The 24320-nt window shown below is 35.0% G+C and overlaps 1 protein-coding gene and 1 pseudogene across 2 annotated transcripts in view; one reads left to right on the forward strand and one right to left on the reverse strand.

Annotated features, from left to right (window-relative positions):
• The window catches only part of NAALAD2 (N-acetylated alpha-linked acidic dipeptidase 2), a 55942-nt gene that overhangs the window by 12915 nt on the left and 18707 nt on the right, over positions 1 to 24320 (reverse strand). For both annotated transcript variants that reach the window (XM_068556646.1, XM_068556645.1), the window contains 12 exons: positions 23424 to 23525; positions 22593 to 22718; positions 20258 to 20444; positions 16297 to 16390; positions 15059 to 15157; positions 10231 to 10316; positions 9836 to 9955; positions 9649 to 9731; positions 7061 to 7124; positions 6049 to 6116; positions 2938 to 3029; positions 920 to 1010 (listed from right to left, as the gene is read on the reverse strand). In XM_068556646.1, coding sequence (XP_068412747.1) covers positions 920 to 1010; positions 2938 to 3029; positions 6049 to 6116; positions 7061 to 7124; positions 9649 to 9731; positions 9836 to 9955; positions 10231 to 10316; positions 15059 to 15157; positions 16297 to 16390; positions 20258 to 20444; positions 22593 to 22718; positions 23424 to 23525 — 1212 coding nt within the window. The remainder of the gene's footprint in view (positions 1 to 919; positions 1011 to 2937; positions 3030 to 6048; positions 6117 to 7060; positions 7125 to 9648; positions 9732 to 9835; positions 9956 to 10230; positions 10317 to 15058; positions 15158 to 16296; positions 16391 to 20257; positions 20445 to 22592; positions 22719 to 23423; positions 23526 to 24320) is intronic.
• On the forward strand, positions 11696 to 11928 carry LOC137772596 (mitochondrial import receptor subunit TOM6 homolog pseudogene; annotated as a pseudogene).

Here is a 24320-nt window from a genome sequence, read left to right on the forward strand (position 1 = left end):
ACAGGGTGGTACTCCACATAAATATATTTTACTTCTTAGGTCTGCCTTTCCTAACTTTAGTTTTTACCTATCTGCTACTTTGCCATAAAGCTATCATTCTTATTGCTTTTAATATCACTAAAAGGCACCCCTGTATCAGTCTCTCTCCCTCTATCTGATATTCTGCTTTTAATCTGCATTGTCTTAGAAACTAGATAACTTTGTTCAGAGTGATGACGGTATAAAAGTGAACAGGCTTTGACAGAGGTAAAGCGCATCTCTTATGTACGATGTGTAATGAGTATTAGTATACAGATTTATGCATTTATTATGGGTTATTCTGAAGCTGTTTTTGCTTACTTCTCTGTTAGCTGTATTCTGGATAGTCAAATTTGCAAGGGATATGTATTCTAGACAAGCAAGATATTGGCATACTGCAATTATGATTAGAAAATGACTAAAATCTGTGACAAATCTGAGTTTACTGATGTAATCTTCAGTTTGGTTTATGACATAATTTATAACAGACAAACAAACACGGTATAGGTTCGAAACCCATGTACTCACATGTCATCAATGTGTTTGAGTGGCAATGGTGCAATGCAGGCAATGCAGAGCAGAAAAGAAGAATTAGATTTTCCAACAAAGCCCCCATCGGGAAAAGGATGCAAACATCTTGGTAGCGATAACCAGCTAAGTACCTGGCATTACTCTATCAACTACCACTTCACTGAATAACCCTGGCAGTGAACATTCACAAAATAGCTCAAATTATTTCCTAGTCCATCTACGAAGGGACCTGCAGGCTATCTCTATCCCTGCAATTCTTCCCAGGCCACATGTCCACTCGGTGCCTGGTACCCAACAACTAAATGACAGGATTCCTAACAAAGAGAATGTGGATGAAGTGCTATGTATCCAAAATAATAAAATGGCTTACCCTATTCTTAGTGTACCGGACTCTTCCTGAAGCAATTCCAAGTCTCTGAAAATAAGCTTCAAAATCACTTCCAGATCCCAGCTTGCTGATTCTAAATGTAAAATATGATATACATACACACACACACAAAGAAATAAATGCATAAATAAATAATATAAAATTAAATAGATGGCACCATGAATCCTGTCCCAAGAACTGCAAGGAACTGTATGGCACATTTATAAAAATTAAGAAAAGGTATACCACCCTCAAAACACTTTCCTATCACACCTATTTATATGTGTGATAAACCTATAAATCTGAACTGATTAAAACCAGAGTCGGGCAGTGACACTAAATATGGCAGCCTGGTAACTATGATATCTTCCGTATCTTCAGCATTTATGGTATTTGTTTTGAGGGAAAAACAAATAAGATACGGTCTCTGCCCTCAGAGAACTATAGTAAGAAAACTGCCATGAGAAAGTCTACATTTAAGATCATGAAGACTCTAAAAGTGCCTTAGTTTATTTCAGAAATAAATCTAATTATAATATATTGCTTTGCATGTAATTAAGAAGCCACTACATACATACATATATATAAATAATATATAAATATATACATATAAAATGTAATGACGGGATTTCCCTGGTGGCGCAGTGGTTAAGAATCCGCCTGCCAATGCAGGGGACACGAGTTAGTTAGAGCCCTGGTCCGGGAAGATCCCACATGCCACTCAGCAACTAAGCCCGTGTGCCATAACTACTGAGCCTGTGCTTTAGAGCCCACGAGCCACAACTACCGAGGCCTTGTGCCACAACTACTGAAGCCCTCACGCCTAGAGCCCGTGCTCTGCAACAAGAGAAGCCACCGCAATGAGAAGCCCGTGCACCGCAACGAAGAGTAGACCCCGCTCGCCTCAACTCGAGAAAGCCTGTGTGCAGCAATGAAGACCCAATGCAGCCAAAAATAAATAAATAAATAAAAACTTAAAAAAAAAATGTAATGTCATAGAAGATTTTCATTCAAAAATGTCAGTAAAACAGAATATAAAATTACATATGCATTAAGAACCTAACTATATACTTCTAAACTATTAGAATGTTTTTGAGATTGAGACCTTGGGATGTTTTTTAAATCTTTTTTTCTACTCTAGTGTTTTTTTGAATAAGCATTTAAAACATAATGGAAGGACTTCCCAGGTGGTCCAGTGGTTAAGAATCCGCCTTCCAATGCAGGGGATGTGGGTTCCTTCCCTGGTCGGGGAACTAAGATCCCACATGTTGCGGAGCAACTAAGTCCATGCGCCGCAACTACTGAGCATGCGAGCCACAACTAGAGAGCTCGCATGCCACAACTACAGAGCCCACCTGCTCTGGAGCTTGCGTGCCACAACTAGAGAGAGAAGCCTGCGCGCCGCAACGAAAGATCCCACATGCCACAACTAAGACCCAATGCAGCCAAAAATAAAATAAATAAATAAATAAATAAATAAATAAATAAATAAATAAATATTTTTAAAAATGTTCCTGTAATTAAAAAAAAACATAATGGAGATACATTTAAACTTTCACAAGACTTATTTGCAATATGGAATGAAGATATAAATTGCTCCCACCAGCTGGTTTTAGAAATAGTATAGGAGTAGAAAACAAATATCAACATAAAATAAATACAAGAAAGCTGCTATTGTATAAATGAGAAGTAAAAGTTAATTCTTACATAAAATCTAAACTAATTAAAGGTAAAGACATAACTTGGTAGTTACTGATAATGCACCTTAATAAATTTAGAAAGAAATAATCCATCATTTGTTTTTTTACTTCACTTGAATTGTATTTATTAATGTACTTAATACATATCTGAATGTAATTTTATGCAAGAATGCAAAATAATGGCTAATAATTTTTTACTAAAAATTTGCAAAAATACTCTCAAATTGTTGAGACATCTGAGAATTGCCTGTCTGGAGAAACAAGGGGCAAAGGGGAACTCAACTGATCCTGTGGTAGAAAACATACATATAAGTAATTTACCTAGGCAAAGTTTTATTTTCAGATGAAGGGTCCTTTTCTAACCAGCTTTCATAAAGAGATTTATTCTCAAAACCATCATCCGGGCTGGAGATCTGGAAAGATAAATCAAATATCGGGAATAAGAGGTAGAACAACTAAATTTACGCCAATATAAAACCACATGTTAGTTAATATCAACTTTTATGTTTATCTACGTGAACATTTGTGTATCATATTCTTTACAGAGAAATATGTTTATGCAAATTGCACGAAAAAAATCCAGCCCAAATTCTTGTTCATTTATAATTCCCACTTATTTGTAATTGTGCCATGTCCTTTGGAAAAAATTTCTTGCTTATACTGGTAAACTTTTTAATAGCATTTCAGATTTTTAACAAGTGTCATCACTTCAGTGTTGGGCAGCTTAGATTTCTTTTAGTGGGAAGTCACTGGGAGAAAACTTTATATATATAATATTTACTTTAGTAAATTGCTTTTGTCCAAGATGACCTACAGTGAGGCCTTAGGGCAGGAGACAGACATTAAGAAGCTGAGCTTGAAATTGTCAATATGAGTCCTGGTTTTGTAGGGCAGGTGGGGTGAGGAGGAACTGTTATTTTAGAAAGTCGGTGTTTAAACAACGTTGGAATTTGATGGGTTTTAAAAAAACTGCATAACCTCAGGTTTCTAGTTGGGCATTTTAAGAACTTATGTATATACATAAACATTTTTTATTACCCTCATTAAACATATACTTACAAACTTATACTTTCCTTTTCTTTCTCCACTCTAAGAAAAGCAGAAGTATGTGGTGGAAAAAAAATCATCATACATATTGGCTGCATTTTATTTGTTTGTTGGTTTACAGCTCTGCTTTGTTCAAAAATGGACCAAAGACAGACCCTACTTATGAAACGCTGAAGGCATTATAACCTTTGGTGTATTGCTTCCTTTCTTTAAACCCTAGTTTCCCACATGTGGAAATGGGGATAATGGTGCCCATCTTAATCCAAACAATATCTTCTCTGATATCTTCTCAGGCCTTTATACAGAGTTGGTTATTCCCTCATCATAGCATACGAGGTCCTCAGCTTAAAAACAGTCTCGGCACCCCACAGAGACATCGCCTCCCCACCAGCTTGTGGGAGCTTCAGGGATGTTCTGCTCATTTCCAGCCAAATGACTGGGTTCTACTCTGTGCTCTGCTTCTGCCAATTTGCAACAGCTGAGATCCTGCTCGAATTCCTACAAACTGCTTGAACCGAATTCCCTGCAAAATCCTCTTCATTTACCGGAATCATACCATCCAGGTGTAGCACCAACCAGAACTGTGTCCCTATGGCCTGTACAGCTAAGATCAGAATTTTCTGTTTCAGCTATATGCGCTGTCATAATTGCTGGTTCTCCCCCATTATTTCAACACCTTGTCCATTTCCTGCTTCTATCAGGCAGGTAGGTTCCCTTCTCTCTAAGCTCAGCCCTCTCCACCACACTCCCCAGCATGGTTTGACCGTGCCAACACACACTAGGGGTTGATAAAATTGTAATAAACAGTTTAGGAGGATAAAAGTCTCCTTTTTCTACTGGGTTTTTGTATGGCCACAGATAGGCATCTGCCTTTGTACAAAGGGGGGATAGAATGAAACTTCTGCTTATTGGCCCTGAAATTATTATTATCCCTCACATCAAAGGCAGGAGCCACCTCTGTAGGACAGAACATGAATGCATATCCTGAGAAGGGTTCTCCCAGTAAAGATTGTCTTTACAACTTGCTTTCAGATGAGATGTTTTTATGGGACATTCCAATGAAAGGATCAAGGACATAAGCTTCCCAATACAGTGAGAGAGTTGTGATGGGAATAATGAGAGGATTCTCATTTGGGAGAATAAGATGTTAAAGACACTAACAGTGAAAAGGAGAGGGCAAGATTAAGGAAGATTGGGAAATAGTACCTACAGAAAAGTGATACCTACTTCACATTGTCATCTACGTGATACCTACTTGAAAGAAATACGTCTATAGTTAAATCCTGTAACAAGTAATTATTTAATGATGTACACAGATATTTAATGAATAGATTACATAATTTTTAGAGATTCAGAGTACATTAGAGTTTTCAGAGTATTTTATATATCAATAAGTAATATTTATAAAATTCCTGTGTGCTAAGTAAGCATGTGGAATTATTTCCATTTTGCTTTTAGATTTACTACAGCTTAACCTATTCACTACACTGATACAGAGTAATCTTTCTAAATGAATAAATATGATAATGTACAACCTTGTTAAAGATTCTTGAATTTCTCCATCACCAAATTTCTGAACCCCTTGACCTATTTGTCATGCCCCATTTTGTACCAGCCTTTCACCAACACTTTATGCTTAGGTCACACTAAGTTACCTACAGGTCAAGAAATATGTTCTTTCATACCTCCACATCTTTTTTAGGTACTGCATCCTCTGTTGAGAAAGCGCCTCCCTTACCTTCACATCCCTCCATATTACAGCCCAACCATTAATTCTTCAGGAAACATCCTCTAATGTTTTCCCACTTCCCCAGCTGCCCCAGGATTTTAGCTTCTCTGTTCCACAATTGTTCTCCATTGTATATAGTATCCAATATTCTAGTGAAATATATATAGTTCCCCGTTTATAGGTCTGTATCCTCTCTAGATTACAAAGTATTTGGATTCAGTAATGTTTTCCTTTTATCATTGCTGCTGCTAGAGTTCATTTTATAGGGCCTGATACATAGTAACCACGTAATAAACACTTGTTGAATGAATGAATGAATGAGTAGCCAAGGCAATCTTTGAAACAAAGGCTTTTCCATTCCAGCTCAGCGTTCTTTCTGTTACATAAAAATGCCTATGCCAGACGAAATGATAGACCCCATACTTTATGACAAATGTATACAATTATTAAGAACTATCATTAGGACAGAAACTAGCACTACTATTTTCATAGTTATGTCACATAAGTAAATATTATATTAAAGATTTTGTTCTGCTTAGTTATATCAATACAATCAGCTATGTGTCTCCAGTTTAAAAATAAGTATCACTAATTTAGAAAACAAGTTATTCACTTACTATTCATCAGAAAACATTAAGACAGAACTACTTATATACCTCTTTTGTCAGTTTATACACCAATTGGTAAAGAAGGGGTGTACAGTCAACTCTGAGAGTATAATTGCCTGAAAAATAAATAAGACACACAGAGTATTTTAATACTTCCAAATGAAACTCCAATCTATTTAATTCTAACTTTATTTTCTAATTATAAACAAGATATAATAAACTTCAAATTGAAGGCATCATTCCCAGAGAATTAAAAATAGGGTGGAAATAATTCTTCAGGGGTGAGAGAGGCTGCGGTACACACTTAGGACATTGGAGGGCATAGGTGGACTTTGCTGCTAAGGCAGCAGCTCTCATCCTTCAGTAAGGCAGTATCACTTAGGGAGACTTTAGCAAAGGCAGTGATAAGGCCACCGTATTCTTTCTTCATTCATTCAATTCAGCCTTTTTTTCTTTTTTCCCTGGCTGCACCGCTCGGCTTGCAGAATCCTAGTTCCCCGACCAGGGATACAACCCGGGTCCACGTCAGTGAAAGCACTGAGTTCTAACCACTGGACGGCCAGGGATTTCCCTCATTCATTCAATTCAATAGTATATATCAAGACATTAGACTACGGCATGTCAGTAGCTAGTAAGTGTGCTTTGACATTTATCTAGAAATAATAATACAGTGAAAGCCTATAGATATTAATGTCACATGTCAGGGTCAAAAGGTAGTCTGTAGTTTGTACTCACTTCAAATTTGCTCCAGTACATACAGGAAGTATTTCTGTATGAAATATTCTGTAGACCAATCCTTTTACTATCTCCACATGAAGAATGTAATTAAATACTAGAGTTTTAACTAGTAATCCAAGATAGGCAAATGGTAAATATACTAAAGAAATTAGGATCAATAGCTTAGTTATGAATCATATTGAATTTCTCTCTGGTAAAAATGGAAAATGGAGGTATTATCGAGGTGTCTCATAGGAGAGGATAATCTTAGAAAGTTTACAAGCTGAATTTACAGACTTAAATGATGGTATACTATTTAATAACAACCCAAAATAAAATTTACCTTCTATAGATGAATCTGAGTTGATATAAGCAACGCTTCTCTCCTGAAGTGATTTTACATTCTCCTATAGTTGAAGCAAAAGTTGTTACTTAACTCACAGCATTTACAATTGTGAGAATGTAAAAAAAATAATTTAGTATAAGAGTGGTCTACAAATACCTTTATAAATCAAATACCTATGCCTTTGACAATAATTTCTGAGAAATTATCTGATTGGTTGACAACATTAATTCAGTTAAAACAAGTAAGAAAAATATTATGATGCTGTAGCTACTGTTTATAGCAATAGCAGTGAGCCCTGAGGCAACAGCATTTTGAAAATGTGGTTCCTTGATCCCCTGCAGCAGAATATGAAGGGTAAACCTCACGGAATCTCAGCCCCACCCCAGATGAATAAGAATTGCTCAAAGTAAGGCCTGGAAATCTATGATTTTTAAAAGGTATCCCTGGCAATCCTTACATACATTAAAGTGTGAGATCCACTGAAATTGGACACCCATGTAAATTTATCATTTTAAAAGTGAGTAGTTGGAAATTTCCATTTATCTAAATATTTTTTTTAAAAAGATATGATGAAGAAAAAGAACAAAAAAGCAGGAGAATAGAGAAAAAAACAAGAGGGAAAGAAGGATGGGCAATAAAAAAAAATGTACTCTCTCTCTCTCTCTTTCTCTGATTCACACACACACACACACACACACACATCCAAGAAAAATAAAGCAGAGAAAAACTAATGTCATCACACTCAGATGAGAATATGCTGAGAGACCACTTTACTTCTCTTTCCCTCTAGCTTTGTACCTTATAAGAACATGTTACAATAAAATCATTTAAAGCTGTAAGTGGTTATCACACAAATGAGGATTCTTGCCTCTACAGTTGCCCACACAGGCCAGATCACAGCTGACTCTGCTGTAGATAGAGTCACAGTTCCCATTATAACAGACTTACAGTAGAAATAAAGAAGGTTCCTTAACTATATTTAAGGAAGGTGGGACTTCCCTGGTGGCTCAGTGGTTACGAATCCGCCTGCCAATGCAGGGGACCTGGGTTCGAGCCCTGGTCCAGGAAGATCCCACATGCCGCAGAGCAACTAAGCCCGTGCGCCACAACTACTGAGCCCACGTGCCACAACTACTGAAGCCCATGCGCCTAGAACCCGTGCTCTGCAACAAGAGAAGCCACCGCGATGAGAAGCCCACACACCGCAACAAACAATAGCCCCTGCTCACCGCAACTAGAGAAAGCCTATGCGCAGCAACGAAGACCCAGCGCAGCCAAAAATAAATAAATAAATTTATAAAAAAAAAATAAAGAAGGTAACTATGCTGCTGAATGTGATCAAGAATCTGGTAGAAAACTGGAAACAGTATTGAAACTGTCTTTTAACCCACGTGTATTTAAATTAATGCAAGGCATATTATATCTTGGATTTATTTTATCTTTATTTTAAGCTGCTGAAATTATAGGAACAGAGACATGTATTTATATATACATGCATTCATAAGAAATTACATATTTCTAAAAGTAAATGACCTTAATGAAATTTGATTCATCTAAATTAACAGTCTATCCCGAAATACATATTCATAATACCAACATAATAATAAAACCTCGCAATATAAATGGAATAAAGCATAAGTGATACAAGTAACTGTATGTGTGTGATTTTACTCCCATATTTATTTATTTCATATTATTATTTTAAAGTAAAGTAAGAGGAAAGGAGTCAGAAGGAAAGCATTTAAAAACTAGACACAATGGCAAGAATTATAAGACATACTTTAAAACAATTCTATAAAATCTGGACTTATAAAAGATAAATAGAGGATGGTGGAGGGAAAGTGCTTTATGGTGCACTTGCCTTTATAAAAATGCACAAGCTTACCTTGCACATTTAAGAACTTAGAGATACTCAACAGAGAGGCTAAGGGAAGAAGATGAAAGAGGGGGCCTAGGAGAGACACTTAAAGACTAAGCATTAAGACCCAGTGAAAATAAAAATTAATCATAACTGAAGGAAAAATAAACCCTTGAAATTGTAACTCAGTTTACAAAATTATCATATTATACTCAACAATCAGGAACTTTTGTGAATGGTAAAATATACCTATGGTTACAGTTATACATGGAATCTGTAAATGTGAAATTACAATCAAAGTATAGTCACCTTAACAGAACATCTTATGTTCTCTTAGATGGAAGAACTCCAAGGAAACTTCAGAAGCTTGAAAATTAACTCCAAGTATCTGTATCAGTTTTTACATAAGTTAATTCATTTGTCAGAAACAGCCTGCTAGTTTTAACTACTTTTGGAACTTAACAGATTTTTTACAAAACAAATACAAATAGAAACTAAAATATTTTGACAATAATAAATAAATTTGTTTGTAGCCCAATAATTAAGAGGATATTCTGTTTTGCCAATCTGATATGATAGTAAAAGCAAACTCTAATTCCTAAATTCTCTTGGGTATTTATCCAAATTAAAACCATATTAGGTAATGGAACCTATCTGTGATTATCCAGAGATACATATATTTGTTCCCTGTTGTCCAAGAAAATAAGAACTTCTCTGTCTTATTTACCTCAGCCCATTCTGTGGAACCCAGAAGTCCAAATTCTTCTGCATCCCAGCTGGCAAAAATAATAGTTCTTCTTGGTCTCCAGCCTGTAATCATTGTTAACATACATAGTTAGGTACACCTGCCTAAAAACAAAGGAAAATTCAGCGAGTCACTTTTTGTCATCACCTACCAAAGAAACATTACTTACCTCTACTCATCAGTTTGCCAAAACTCTGAACAACTTCTTGCAAAACAGAAGCCCCACTGGTTGGGTCAATACCTCCAAATACCCAGGAGTCCCGATGACCTCCCAGAATAACATACCTGTCTGGGAAAAAATGTGTTCAAAAGAACTATAACTTTGAATACATTATAAAGAGTAGTAATTTATGTTTTTAAATTAAACTTCCTCTCGCTTGAGTTTCCCCATAGAAAATAATCAACACCATAAGTTACAGTCTTCTTTTAGAATTATACTTTCTTATTCCAAATTTAGTTGTTTCACATCAGCCAGAAAAAAATCAATTGTTGACGAAAATTTATCTTCTCTTACTCTTGTAATCTTTGTAAAAATAAAATGTCTAAAATAATCCACCAACTCACCAGGTTCCACAGATCCTCTGATAGTTCCGATTACATTGTAAATCCTTGTGATTTTATTGATGTTATGAACATGCATTCTAACCTTCCTAGAATTTCAAAAGGAACAAATTACTTCACATAGAACATTATGTCTAACAGCTTTCTTCCAATGTTTTATTATGAGAAATCTCAAAAGTACAGAAAACTGTATAATAGGACAATAAATTCCCAAATACCCACCACATAAATTCAATAATTGTAATATTGTTGAATCACTTGCAAGTAAGTTGCAGACATCATGACAGGTTACTCCTGTGTACTTAAGCATGCTCCTTAAAGACAAATTTTAAAAACCAAATATCAATATTTTATATTTTTCCTCCCTCATAGCCCTACTGTTGATATTTATTTAAAGTTCAAAATATTCTATTATTAAACATGCCTTGGGTATTCATTCTAAAATTTATAAATACACCCTATACAATTACAAAAATAAGGGAGACAGCCCATTATCTATTAAAGGTCAAAGAAGCTTATTTTTAATGTGTTTTATATGTATATTAATTCCTGCTATTCAGTAACATTTCCCAAGATTACTGAAAAAGTCTATCAGTACATTGTTAAAGGGCTGACTGAATGCTGCCTATAAGAAACATGATAAATTCTATTGTTAAATGGCAATTTGAGAAGCACCTGCTAAAATGTACAAGACAACTATACGATGAAACTTTTCCAGGTCATCACTGTTGATTCTGATTTGGGCCTGCCTTTTAAATATTCATTCATCAATTATAATTAACCAAATTAGAATTCATGGGAAAGTACAATCAAGCTCAGAAAGTCAGAAAAAAATGCCATTCACATTTTATAAATCCAAAATGACATGGGAAAATGTTGAGCCTCTTTTTTCACAAAGGAACAAAAGTTTTTAATCTATGGTGGGCTTACAGGAGGTGGGCAGGGAACCTACTTAGTACTTCATTTTTGAATGGAAGAACAAACAAGTCAAATCCTGTATATTAAGTGCAAATTCTGGTTTTTCTCCCCCTAAAAGTACACTGTGCTTCTGAATGCATATGTAATTCATATGCAGTATTCAACTAAAAGTGCCTTTGGGGGAAAACTAATCAATGGGTGTTGTCTTGCATTTTAAGACATTAAGTAAAAGATTTGTTTCTACTACTGAATGATAAAAATTAATAGCAAAAATACTCTTTAGCATGTGTTTCTAAGTATATAAGCCTAAGATCTATTAGTAAGAAAGCCAGCTTCATTGATGTATGTCATTAAATGAAGAAAATTAAGTAAATACTGTAACAATGAGGAATGAGAAAAAAATCTATTTTAATCTAAACATGAAAATAAACTGGCTATCTGCTCAGATTCTCAAAGAAGCTCATCTACATCTTTAATCCTTATATCTTTCTGGTTTTTAGTATCATTGACTCCAGGAGTACCTAAAAGAATTATCTAAAGAGGTGCTGCTATGGCTTCCAGTGGGGTCAGTGTGAACGATGTGGGCTCAGCAAATAAAGTTCCCGAAATTCTGAAATTCCGGACAACTTGGGAGATTGGCTTTGGGGTGTCTACTGCTTCACCACCAATAGGAATGACTTCCAGAGAAATTTGATGCTCAGTTTGGGACTCTTTGCTGTGGGAGTTTGGCTGGCCAGGAATTTGAGTGACAATGACCTAAAGGCACCTCAGCCAGGGGTGTAGCCATAAAAACACATAGAACCCCTGTGCTGTATCTGAACCTTCCAAACACAGGGCCTCCCATCTGTGACCATTACACGACTTGCCCTGATGGCAACTGAAGTTTGATTCAGATGGGCACCTTTCCTTCCCTGCCTTGTAATACTTCTTGTACTCTATTACAAGTTATTCATTAAGGGATGTTGCCTATAAGCTTAAATTATACATAATGGCCCATCTCTGGGAGCCCTGCTTCCCAGGTAATGAACATTAAGCTAAAATTCCTTTTTTTAAGCTCACAGGAAACAACCTGACCAGGCCCACCAGTGAATGACTGCAGGGAGGAAGAAATTAACACATCCCCTCTGCAGGCTGACAGGAACCAGGAAATGTTTGACTTTACTCCCTCCCCTTTTAGTATGAAAGGAGCCTGAATTCTAACGTAGGCAAGATGGTTCTTTGGGGCACGCCATCTTCTCGGTCTGCTGGCTTTCCGAATAAAGTAGTTATTCCTTGCCCCAGCAACTCATCTCTCGATTATCGGCTGTTCGTACAGCGAGCAGTAGAGCTTAGACTTCGGTAACAGCCTGATTTCCTTTTCTTTGCTGAGTCCATTCAGAACACCCTTCTCTGGTCAGCAGGCAGGTTTCAGCTAAAGTGTTGTCCTCTATTCCTTAAAGTTCTGTACATAGTTCCTAAGTTTCTGCAGGGGATGATCTTTGCTCTTGTCTTTGTTCTTGATCTAATCTAATGGTATTTTAACAAATATTTGAAATAGAGATTATGCACAAAGAAAAAAAAAGAATTATCTACAGTTGACCCTTGAACAGCATGGGTTTGAACTGCATAAGTGCCCTTACACGTGGATTTTTTTCACTAAATATGCATTACAGTGTTACATGATCTGCAGCTGTTTGAATACACAGATGTGAAACCTCAGATATGGAGGGCTAACTGTAAAGTAATACGCAGATTTTTGACAGGTGGTAGGCTGGTGCCCCTAACCCCTGTGTTGTTTGAGGGTCAACTGTATTTGTTTGTCCTGTTATCACCTCAAACTCATCATGTTCCAAATAAACTAAACTTCAGAATGTAGGCTCCACAGGGCAGGGATTTTTGCCTGTTTTGTACACTGCTGAATCTCCAGTACCCAGAATGGTACCAGGGGTATAGTAAATGCTCAGTAAATAATTGTGAATTGAATGAATACACTCCTGTATGGAAAAACTGAGAACAACCTTAGTTCAACCATCAGAGTTACCTTTGCCTGTCATTTTCTTTGACTAGACTATTTTACAACTCTGTAGTGACAGAACTTAACTTGTGGTAATGTAGTAATACAAATAATTCATGCCCACTGAAATGCACAATTTCTCTAGTGAACGTTCAATTGACTTCCCTCCCCCAATGTGGAAGAAATCAGTTTTTCATCTATTAAGCACACTCATTTCAGCATTCCTAAGGAGCTCATTTTTTGTATCATCTTTGAATTCTCCTTCGAACCAGTTTTAACTCCTTTCTGGTCCCCTTATTAACTAATGCATTAAATAAAATTTTTACACATGTTCAGTTTATATTTGTATGAGAATTATGGTTTTACTTAAAAAAAAAAATCCTTTATCATTTTTGGAAGTCCCACTGAGATGTACATGGGCTCTGCTTGAAGAACCAAGAATGGGCAGCTTAAAACCAGACATGTCTTCTTTTGGCTCTCAGATGTAAATCCCAAGCAGCAAAAGAATTTTAACTTTGCTGAATCTCTGAATCTCTAACTTAATTTTTTTCTACTGAGTCTGTGTTTTGTTTATGTTTCTAGCTTGCTTACAGTAGGTAAATTACTCCCTATTTGTGGTAGCAATGTTTAAGAATTTAAGGTTTCATGCCTTGTCATTTGGTAATCTCTGTAAATGGATCCATAGATTATCAAGATCTCTTTTGGGTAAGAAATGACATACATAGTCTTGTTTTTAGCAATTTTTTAAAAAAATTTGTGTATCTGCCCATTTTGAGCTAAAATCAAATAGGATTTTGTGCCCATGGTGAAGGTGAACATTTTTTTGATATCTTGACCAGGTAAATGTTCTGTTTCTGAATTTACTCTTGAACTGTGACTGAAGCTATATGTTTATTGATTTCTCTGTATGTTTCTGTTTATAAATCAGAAAGGCCTATATCTTTCATTGTGTGCCTCTAGAGAGTATTAATAATTAGACAATAAAGTCTCTTATCTTAAAAGAACTCCATTCTAATTGAGAGATAGAGATAAATAAGCACTTATATAAAAATATTTCTAAAATCCCCATAAAATAAAATTGAACTTCTAATACTTTAAAAGTTCAGAAATAAAAAAAAAAAACTCTTACAGAAATTAAGAAACATTCTAAGAATACAATTTCACATTGTTAAAGTAAATTGTTAGCAAACAAGACTGATTTAATCATTTTAGCTTAATAAAAACAGCTATATTTTCTCTGATTTATCAGTGTTAAGTTTCCCTTCCTCTCTACATTTCAAGCAAATCAAAGTACTTAAAGTTCTGATCATGTCATGATGTTCTGCAACTCTGTATAAGCTGTTCTCTGCCGCTGGCATTTCCTGCCTATCTTGATACTTATTTTTTCTGTAGAATTAAGCTCAATGAACACATATTCTGTGATCACTTCTCGAAGTGCTCTCATGGGTTAATAACAATAATACCCAAAATGCTAAGTGTATTGAGCCTTACAGTAGTTACCTGCTTACCCATTTTAACTCATCTAACCCACCCACACATGAAGTGATCAACAAAGGTTGGCTCCTTTCTCTCTTCTCTTTTACTCCTTCCCTCAGGTTAACCTAGTGCTTCACATGCATAGCGTTTTGACAGTTATCTGAAAAACTTAAAAAGGTTAGGTGAAGAGGGAAGTTAAAATGTTAAACCTATAACTCAAATGTAATTTTTGAGATTTACAAAACAAATGTTGTGATATCACTGTTGGAAGAAGAATTTAATACATCATTCCATAAGTAATTCTTAAGCAATATAAAATAATTATTCATTATGAAAAATGAGAAAAAGAAGATAAGCAAAATATATCTGGCAGAATATTTATCTTGACATTTTTCCATTAAACATGTAAACCTTTTCTAGGATACTAAAGTAACATAAAATTACCTGAAAGAATCATGCCCTATGAAGCCAGGCCCGATATTATAATTCACCTTAAGACTTCCCTTCCAGCTCTCATCTGGTGGAGCAGTTCCTCCCAAATAGCTGTCAAGAGAACACAAAAATGACAGAAAAATGCTGAGCATCACAATTTCTTAGAAGAAATCATAAAGTGTGATGACGAGATATTTCACTCATTCATTTAACAAGTATATATTGAGGATTTACTAAGTGCCAGGTACTGTAAAGTTTCCTTGCCTTGTGGAGCTTACATTCTAGTGAGAGAGCCATAACTGAGATAAATAAGGAAAATGTTTAATATATTACTGATAAGAGCCAAGGAGAGGAATTCCCTGGCGGTCCAGTGGTTAGGACTCGGCACTTTCACGCCTGGGCCTGGGTTCAGTCCCAGGTCGGGGAACTAAGATCCCGCAAGCCCCACAGCATGGGCAAAAAAACAAAAAGAGCTAAGGAGAAAAAAACCAACCAAGATAGTGAGGGGAAATAGGAAGCATCAGCCTTTCTACTTTTGACTTTAATTATTTACATAGGGAAGCATTAGGTCCAAGAAATCCTGAACGTGTGAAATTCATGACTGTGTTAAAGAGAAGAAATTTCTAGAAAAGCTGCTGATTACATAGTAGCCACTCACAAAGCAATTATCAAATTGTATTGGTACATACATTAAACAAAAATAGAAGTTAGGTGATTTGAAAAGCAACACAGTTATACAATACAATAATAACAAACATTAATTGAATATCATATTATAGATACTTTATATACATGATCTCATCTACTTCTCATAATAACTCTGTCAGGGAGAAACTATTTCTGTCTTCATTTTACAGAGAAGGAAACTGAGTCAGAGAAAGATTGAGTAACTGGTATAAGTTCACACATCTGGTAAGTGGTGGACATTACCACATTTTTAAAATGCAGGTCAAATACAGATATCAAATGAAGATCTAAGAAAATCTAACTACTTGAAAAATCTCAAATCAGTATTTTTATCTTTGGACATAGTTTTGCTTTTGAGACTTTCATTTGTAGCAAACAAAGTAATGTTTTCTTATTATTTCTTAGTCATTAAACTGACTGCTCTTCTCTTATGGAAAAAAAAGATGTGGTCTGTTTTTCTTATTTCAGGAGTCATTCTGATACAAAACGTATTCGTTTTAGAAGAGAAAATGGACATACTAGTGTAAAATATCTTATTCTCAAATCCAACTAGAAAACTATACCGTAATAATATTTCTGCATCATTATATCCAATGGGATGTACAGGGATTTGAGGGATTCCCACTCCTTCTTCAACATCGAGTCTGAAGGTGTACTCTGCAAAAATCAATTGCATAAGAGGAAAACGATTGAAGAATCTGAGCAAGGGGTATAAAGGAATTTCTTTTATTACTATTGCAGATTAGCTATATGTTTAAAATTATATTCAAAATTTAAAGTTCCCCAAAAGTCAATTATTGTTTTATCTAATATGGTCTATTTAATTTGACAGTAAGAAATTAAATCATTTACACTTTAATGTAAAATCAATTATAGGGATTACAGACTCCCCAACTTGCTTTGACATTTCATGTAATTCTCTTGAATTTTACAAGAATATTTTATTTCCTCAAGGATATCTCAAATCCTTCTTAAAGAAGCTTCAGTTAACCAGATACCTGGAAAATGCGTCCCAGATTCTGAAACTAGAAAGAATTGTAAAAGAAAAATTAAAGGGAATTTATGAGATATTGTGAATAAGTGATAAGGTTCTTATTCAAACAGTAACAATATTCTCCTTAAAGGAAGATGAAAAGTATTGTCAGACTTAAAACCTAATTGGGACTTCAGCTTTCAGCCAAAATAGAGTTCTCTAGAGCATTATTACCACTATCTTAGAAAAAAGGGAGGTTTCAGGACTTCCCTCGTAGTCCAGTAGTTAAGACTCTGAGTTCCCAACGCAGTGGGCCCAGGTTCGATCCCTGTCAGGGAACTAGATCCCATATGCCGCAATGAAGATCCTGCATGCCGCAACTAAGACCCAGAGCAGCCAAATAAATAAATAAATAAATATTTTTTTAAAAGAAGAAAAAAAAAGGGAGGTTTCAAACAAGTGACATCAGATTCCACTTAAGAAAGTAAAAAAAGAAGAGTAAATAAAGCAAAAATAAGCAGGAGAAAGGATATACTGAAGATCAGAGCAGAAATCTAAGAAATAGGAAACAGAAAAATGATGGAGATTATCAATGAAATCCAAAGCTGGTTCTCTGAGAGGATTAATAAAATTGATAAATCTCTAGCAAGACAAATCAGGAAAAGAAGACAAAAGATATAAATTGCTAATGTCAGGAATAAAGATGAGAATAGCACTCCAGTACCTGCAGAAAAAGAGAGAGAAAGAGAAAGAGAGAGAATGTATTATGAACAACTCTAAACCCATAAATGTGACAACTTAGATGAAATGGACAAAATTCTTAAACAACACAAACTACCAAATCTCACTCAAGAATAAATAGATAACCTAAACAGCCATATATCTGTTAAAGAAATTGAATTTGTAGTTAAAAACATTCCTACAAAAAAAAACACCAGGCCCATATGGATTCACTGAAGAACTCTACAAACATTCACAGACAAAAATCAAACCCATTCTATATAAACACTTGCAGAAAAATGAAGAAGATGAAATAGTTCTTAACTCATTCCATGAAGCCAACGTTACTGTTACCAAAATGAGACAGAGATATTACAAGAAAATAAATTGATAGCAATAAGGGATAAACGATATCCCTTATTACTAAAGACAGATTCTTAACAAAATTTTAGCAAAAATCCAATAATATACCAACACTATGAAAAGAATAATACATTGTGACCAAGTAGAGTCTGTCCCAGGATGTTTTGGTTTAACATTCAAAAATCAATCTGGGGAGTCCCCTGGTAGCTTAGTGGTTAGGATTCTGGACTTTCACTGCCATGGCCCAGGTTCAATACCTGGTTGCAGAACATCCTGCAAGCTGTACAGCATGGCCAAAAAAAAAAAAAAAAAAAAATCAACCTGTATAATTGAAAAACCATAAATAAGAACAACTTAAGACCATTTCAATAGACGCAGTAAAAGCATTTGACAAGGGGCTTCCCTGGTGGCACAGTGCTTAAGAACCCACCTGCCAATGCAGGGGACGTGAGTTCAAGCCCTGGCCCGGGAAGATCCCACATGCCGCGGAGCAACTAAGCCCGTGCGCCACAACTACTGAGCTTGCGCTCTAGAGCCCGTGAGCCACAACTACTGAAGCCTGCACGCCTACAGCCCATGCTCCGCAACAAGAGAAGTCACTGCAATGAGAAGCCCACACACCACAAGGAAGAGTAGCCCCAGCTCGCTGCAACTAGAGAAAGCCCATGCATAGCAACGAAGACCCAACACAGCCAAAAATAAAAAAATAAAAAAAAGCATTTGACAAAATCCAGTACGTATTGCTAGTGAAATGAGATAAATGTGCTAAGATAAAAACTCGTAGCACTTTAGAAGTGAACTTCCTCAATCTGATAAAAAGAATCTATAAAAAATATACAGCTACTATCATACTTAACAGAGAAAGACTAGGACAGTCTTTGGGGCAGGAACATGGCAAGGATATCTGCTCTAACAACTTTTTTCAGCAATGTTCTAGAGGTACCAGACGCTACAATAAGAAAAGAAAAGAAAAGGCACCCAGATTAGAAACAAAGAAATAAAACTGTCTTTATTTGCTGATGACATGATCATCTATGCAAAAACTCTGATAGAATCCACAAAAACCTAGTAGAACGAATTAGTTTAACAAGTTTTCATAATACAAGATCAATATATTTCTTCTAAAAATAAAATAACATTTCTATTTACTAGCAATGAGCAACTGGAAATTGAAATTTAAAATGTAATTTAAAACAGCATAAAACTTTGAAATTATTATGGATAAATGTGAAAATATACATGCATGGTCTGTACAGTGAAACTACAAACATGCTGAGAGAAAGTAAAGAATACCTAAGTAAATGGAGAGTTGTGCCATATTCATGGATCAGAAGATTCAATATTTTTAAAACGTCAATTCTGCTCAAACTGATCTATAGGTTTAATTCAATCTCAAATCAACCTCCCAGGAGACTTTTTGGTAGAAATTGATAAGTTGGTTCTAAAATTCACATGGGAAGGACCTAGAATAGCTACCAAAACTTTGAAAAAGAATTGTAACTTGGAGGATGTACATATCTATTAGAATGTAAAGTTAACAAGATTGACCATACTAAGTGTTGACAACGGTGTAGCAGCTGGAACACTCATACACAGCTGCTGCAATATAAAACGGTACAACCAATTTGGAAAACAATTTGAAAATCATCTATCATATTATCCAGCCATGCCATTTCTATGTATTTACTCAAGAGAAATAAAAACATATGTACATATAAAGACTTGCATACAACTGTTCATAGCAGCTTTATGTGTAACATCTCCAAAACTTAAAGCAATCCAAATTTCCAACAAAAAGTAAATGAATAAACAAACTGTAGAGTATCCGTTCAATGGAATACCATTCAGCAAAAAAAAGAAATGAAATACTGACACAGACATCAACATAAATGAATCTCAAAATAACTATACTGACAGAAAGCAAATCAATGATTTCCTAGGGATTGGCAGGGAGGGGGTAGGGCTGAGAGGAAGGCTTTACAAAAAGATGAGAGGAAACTTTTTTGGGTAATGGATATGTTCATTATCTTGATTGTGGATATGGTTATGCAGATGTCAAAACTTTTCACATTTCACATATTAAATAACACAAAAAACCCACTGGTATTTTTAAAAATAGAAATACGTGATCTACAGAAGAATAAAATCATTAGACAATTCAGAAACTCCAAGTTCTGGTTTGGTAAGAGTAATATTACTTTGGACATGAGAATCTGTGTTTCTGAACCTCTACTAAAGGTAGAGAGAGAATTGAACTGATCCCTTCCCCTCTCCATGTCCACACTTCATGAAAATTTAAAACTGAAATAAAAGGGAAATGTTTTTGAATTCCTAGCAATAGCAATCCAAAATATAATTGCACACAGTTTTAATGTTATTCTATAGATGCTTGCTTGCTTTTATGCCTTCTATAAGGGCAAGTAATATTTTTGCAAAAATGAGTGGACCATAACAGGCTTATCTATTACCTTTAGCTGGATAGCCTGGAGTGAGCGGGTCACCAGCACCATTCAAGTTTAACACATTCCCTCTCTGGGCTGCAGTTCCAGGAAGGTTCCATCCTTTTGGGTATGGCTGTACCCCAGGGGCAGAGTAGTCAGCTGGATCTGAGTACAAGATGATTCCTTTGGCTCTTGCTAACATGGCATTTTTAACCTACAGGGGCAATGTGCAACCCATAATGCAGAAATGGAAAATGACTGATTTACCAATCTAAGATAAAATCAATTTAATGACATAAGGAAATTTACACACTGTTTTATCATCACACTGTTACACATTCAGTTCTCTTTGCCTTGAATACAATTTCTGTCTTGGTAGACTTAACAACTCTCATTATTCAACATAACTCCAAACAAGTTATTGCCTTTTCTGTGAAGCATTCCTATTATCCCTAAAACTGCAAAATTAATGTCTCCCTTCTTGGTACGTCTTCTATATTTTGTATATAATTATATTACAAGATGGATTAAATCATTATAAAATACCTTTTAAACATCTTTCTCCCCTACTACATTGAGGCTGTTTTTGAGAACAGGGACCCTGTCTTACTCACTTTTAACTATCCACCCTCCAACATTTAGTACATCATAGAGTAAGCATGATGTAAATATTTGTGGAACTAAACTAATTTAAAATTCTACACAGGTGAAGTCCCTGGCGGTCCACTGTTAACACTCTGCAGTCTCACTGCAGAGGGCCCAGGTTCAATCCCTGGTTGGGGAGCTAAGATACCACAAGCCACGCTGTGTGGTCAAAAAATAAATAACATAACATAACATAAAACATAAAATTCTACACAGAACAGTCATAGTGTGTGAAACATTGCCCATAGTGTTTTGTAAACATTTTTCTAACAATTCAAACTGACCACAAATAGGAAAATCTATCCTGTAAGATACTGAATTCTTTATTACCAGAAGTATTATCGCGAAAGATAGATAACTATCAGTCAACTAAAACACTTTCCAGTATTCAGAAAGCACTCTTTTATAATATTAGAAAGAGTAAAATCTGGCACAACTCGATGATGCCCATCAAACTTTTGAAATAATATACAATTGACCCTTGAACAATGCAGGGTTAATCCAAGAATAACTTATAGTTGGCCCTCTGTATCCGCCATTCCTCTGCATCCGCGGATTTAACCAACGTCCAGCCATGTAGTATTGTACTACTTATTATTGAAAAATATCCACGTATAAGTGGACCCATGCAGTTCAAATCTGTGTTGTTCAAGAGTCAACTGTGCACTATGATTTAGTCATTCAACTTCTAGGAATGAATCTATATTACAAAAATCTTCACACGAATGTTCAAGTACATATGGACAAAGATGCTAACAATATAATTATTTGTAATAGTAACAAATTTAAGACAAGCCAAGGATCTGTCAACAGAGCAATGGTTAAATAAACTGCTTATCAATTCTGTGAAATATTACATAGCCATCTAAAGTAATGAGGTATTTACTTGATAAGCAGTTACCAAGAAATTACTAAGTACAGGTAACTATCCTAAGCGCTTTCAAACTTAAAGTCGATTAATCCTACTGTGGATTCTAAGAGATTAGTGTTATTATTAGCATTCCTATTTCATATATGAGGAAACACTGGCACAGAGAGGTTAACTAACTTGCTCACAGGAAAAGATCTAGAGAATAGGGGGCCCAGACCAGATCAGACCCCAGGTTGTATGGATCTAGCTACCCATACTCTTAACCACTTCATTATACAACTCTCAATGTGTTGACATGGAAGAATACCCTTGAGTTATTATTGAGTGAAAAAATAAAGTTATACAGTATATAGTATCTAATGCCCTCTTTGTAAAAAAAAAAATTATGTAATATGAGTATATGGAGACATATATTTATATTCATATAATATATTCATATTTCATAGGCCTGGAAAGACCTGTTAAGATTGATTATGTCTGGGCAATGAAATTGAGTAATACATGGGAGATTTTCATTTTTTAGGTTATATAAAATTTCTTCAATTAAATAAAAAAAAACATTGCTTTGGTAATAAAACTATTAAGAATAATTTCCCTTTCTAGATATGTGAGGTAGCAAACAAACAAACAAACAAAAAAACCTCAAAAATAAACCAGGATTTTCTGTGAAACCATGAAAATAGCAAATTTACATATATATATATGTGTGTGTATATATATATATATATATATATATATATATATATATATATATAGCAATTTTGGAAACCATAATGCAAGCTGATCATTTATGTTCACAGGTTATATCCTATCTTTTTCCCTCTAGAAAAGCAAATAACACAATACTTTATTTCCTCTGAAGATTTTCCCATATCTTGCAATAACAATTTTTCCAATGCAGTTGATGTTCATCTCTCTTTCTAGTTTGAAAAAGTCTTCAGTACGAGCGTAGTTCACATATACAAGCTCCCCCTGTAGGAAAACAAAAATAAAACAAAAGAAAAAATACATAATACTGCTATAATTAAAGAGAAAACCAAAGAATAAGTTTGCTCTGCAACACTGCATCATCAAAAGTTATCTTTCCTGTCTTGGGCTTAATAAACAGATCCATGCTAATTCTGTAGAAGTCTTTAAAAATATTTCAGTATCCTGAAAGTTAAAAAAAAAAAAAAGACAATATGTAAAACATTTTAGAGAGTGTGCTCTGTCTTGAGGAAATTATTAGCATATCCTGAGCCATGGGAAATAGGATAAATAAAAGTAATTTTTAAAATCCTAACTATGTTTGATTTCCAACCATGGTATTAATTTAAGAATTTCTGTGGTATGATTTATAAATTCAGATCTATAAATCTGTAACAAAGTCAGACTATGAACAAAGGAAAAAAGCTTGAAAACCACCTATTGCCCTTACTGAATTAAAGCCGTGTTCAGCAGTTTCTTAATTATTTCAAAGAGTGGCATCTGCTAATCAGGGTCCAATTTTCATGTATTTATTTTCTTTATGTTTTTCTTTTTGTTTTTTAAAAATTATTTTTAGGAAGGCTGTATATAGCATCAAGCCTCCAAGTATGAATTAGCATGTATGGCCCACCTAATCTTGGTTTTAGTCCTCTACATAGGTTTTTTTAAAAAAGGTTTAAAGAGTTGAATTAAAAATGTCTTTTATTTTACCTCTGGTGTGCCCTGCGGTGAAAAGGCATTATAGGGTGGTACAATATTTTTAACATTTTCATATCCATCTGGTGGTGGCTCATGGTATGATGTATTGAAAATCTAGCAAGAATTGAAACACATGAAGTTAGAATTATTTCGGATTGCTATTAAGGAATAATGCATTTTGTGGGTGAAAGACCTAAATAGACACTTCGCCAAAGAAGATATACAGATGGCAAACAGACACATGAAAAGATGCTCAACATTGCTAACCATCAGAGAAATGTAAATGGAAACCACGATGAGGTATCACCTCACAGTGGTAAGAATGGCTATCATCAAGAAGTCTACAAACAACAAATGCTTGAAAAAACCATAATGGAAAAGAATATAAAAAAAAGAATGTCTCTGTGTGTATAACTGAGTCACTTTGCTGTACAGCAGAGATTGGCACAGCACTGTAAATCAACTATACTTCAAAAAAAATTAAAAATTTAAAAAAACAAATGCTGGAAAAGGTGGGGAGAAAAGGGAACCCTCCTACACTGTTAGTGGGAATGTAAATAGGTACAGCCACTATGGAGAACAGTATGGAGGTTCCTTAAAAAACTAAAAATAGAGCTACCATATGATCCAGCAATCCTACTCCTGGGCATATATCCAAAAAAGACAAAAACTCTAATTCAAAAAGGTACATACACCCAAATGTTCACTATTTACAATAGCCAAGACATGGAAACAACCCAAATGCCCATCAACAGACGGTTGGTTTAATAAGATATGGTTTATATATACAATGGAATATTACTCAGCCATAAAAAAGAATGAAATTGCCATTTGCAGCAACATGGGTAGACCTAGAGAATATCATGCTAAGTGAAGTAAGTCAGAAAGAGAAAGACAAATATATGATAT

The sequence above is a fragment of the Eschrichtius robustus genome, chromosome 11, assembly GCF_028021215.1.
Source record: "Eschrichtius robustus isolate mEscRob2 chromosome 11, mEscRob2.pri, whole genome shotgun sequence".
Taxonomy (NCBI): Eukaryota; Metazoa; Chordata; class Mammalia; order Artiodactyla; family Eschrichtiidae; genus Eschrichtius; species Eschrichtius robustus.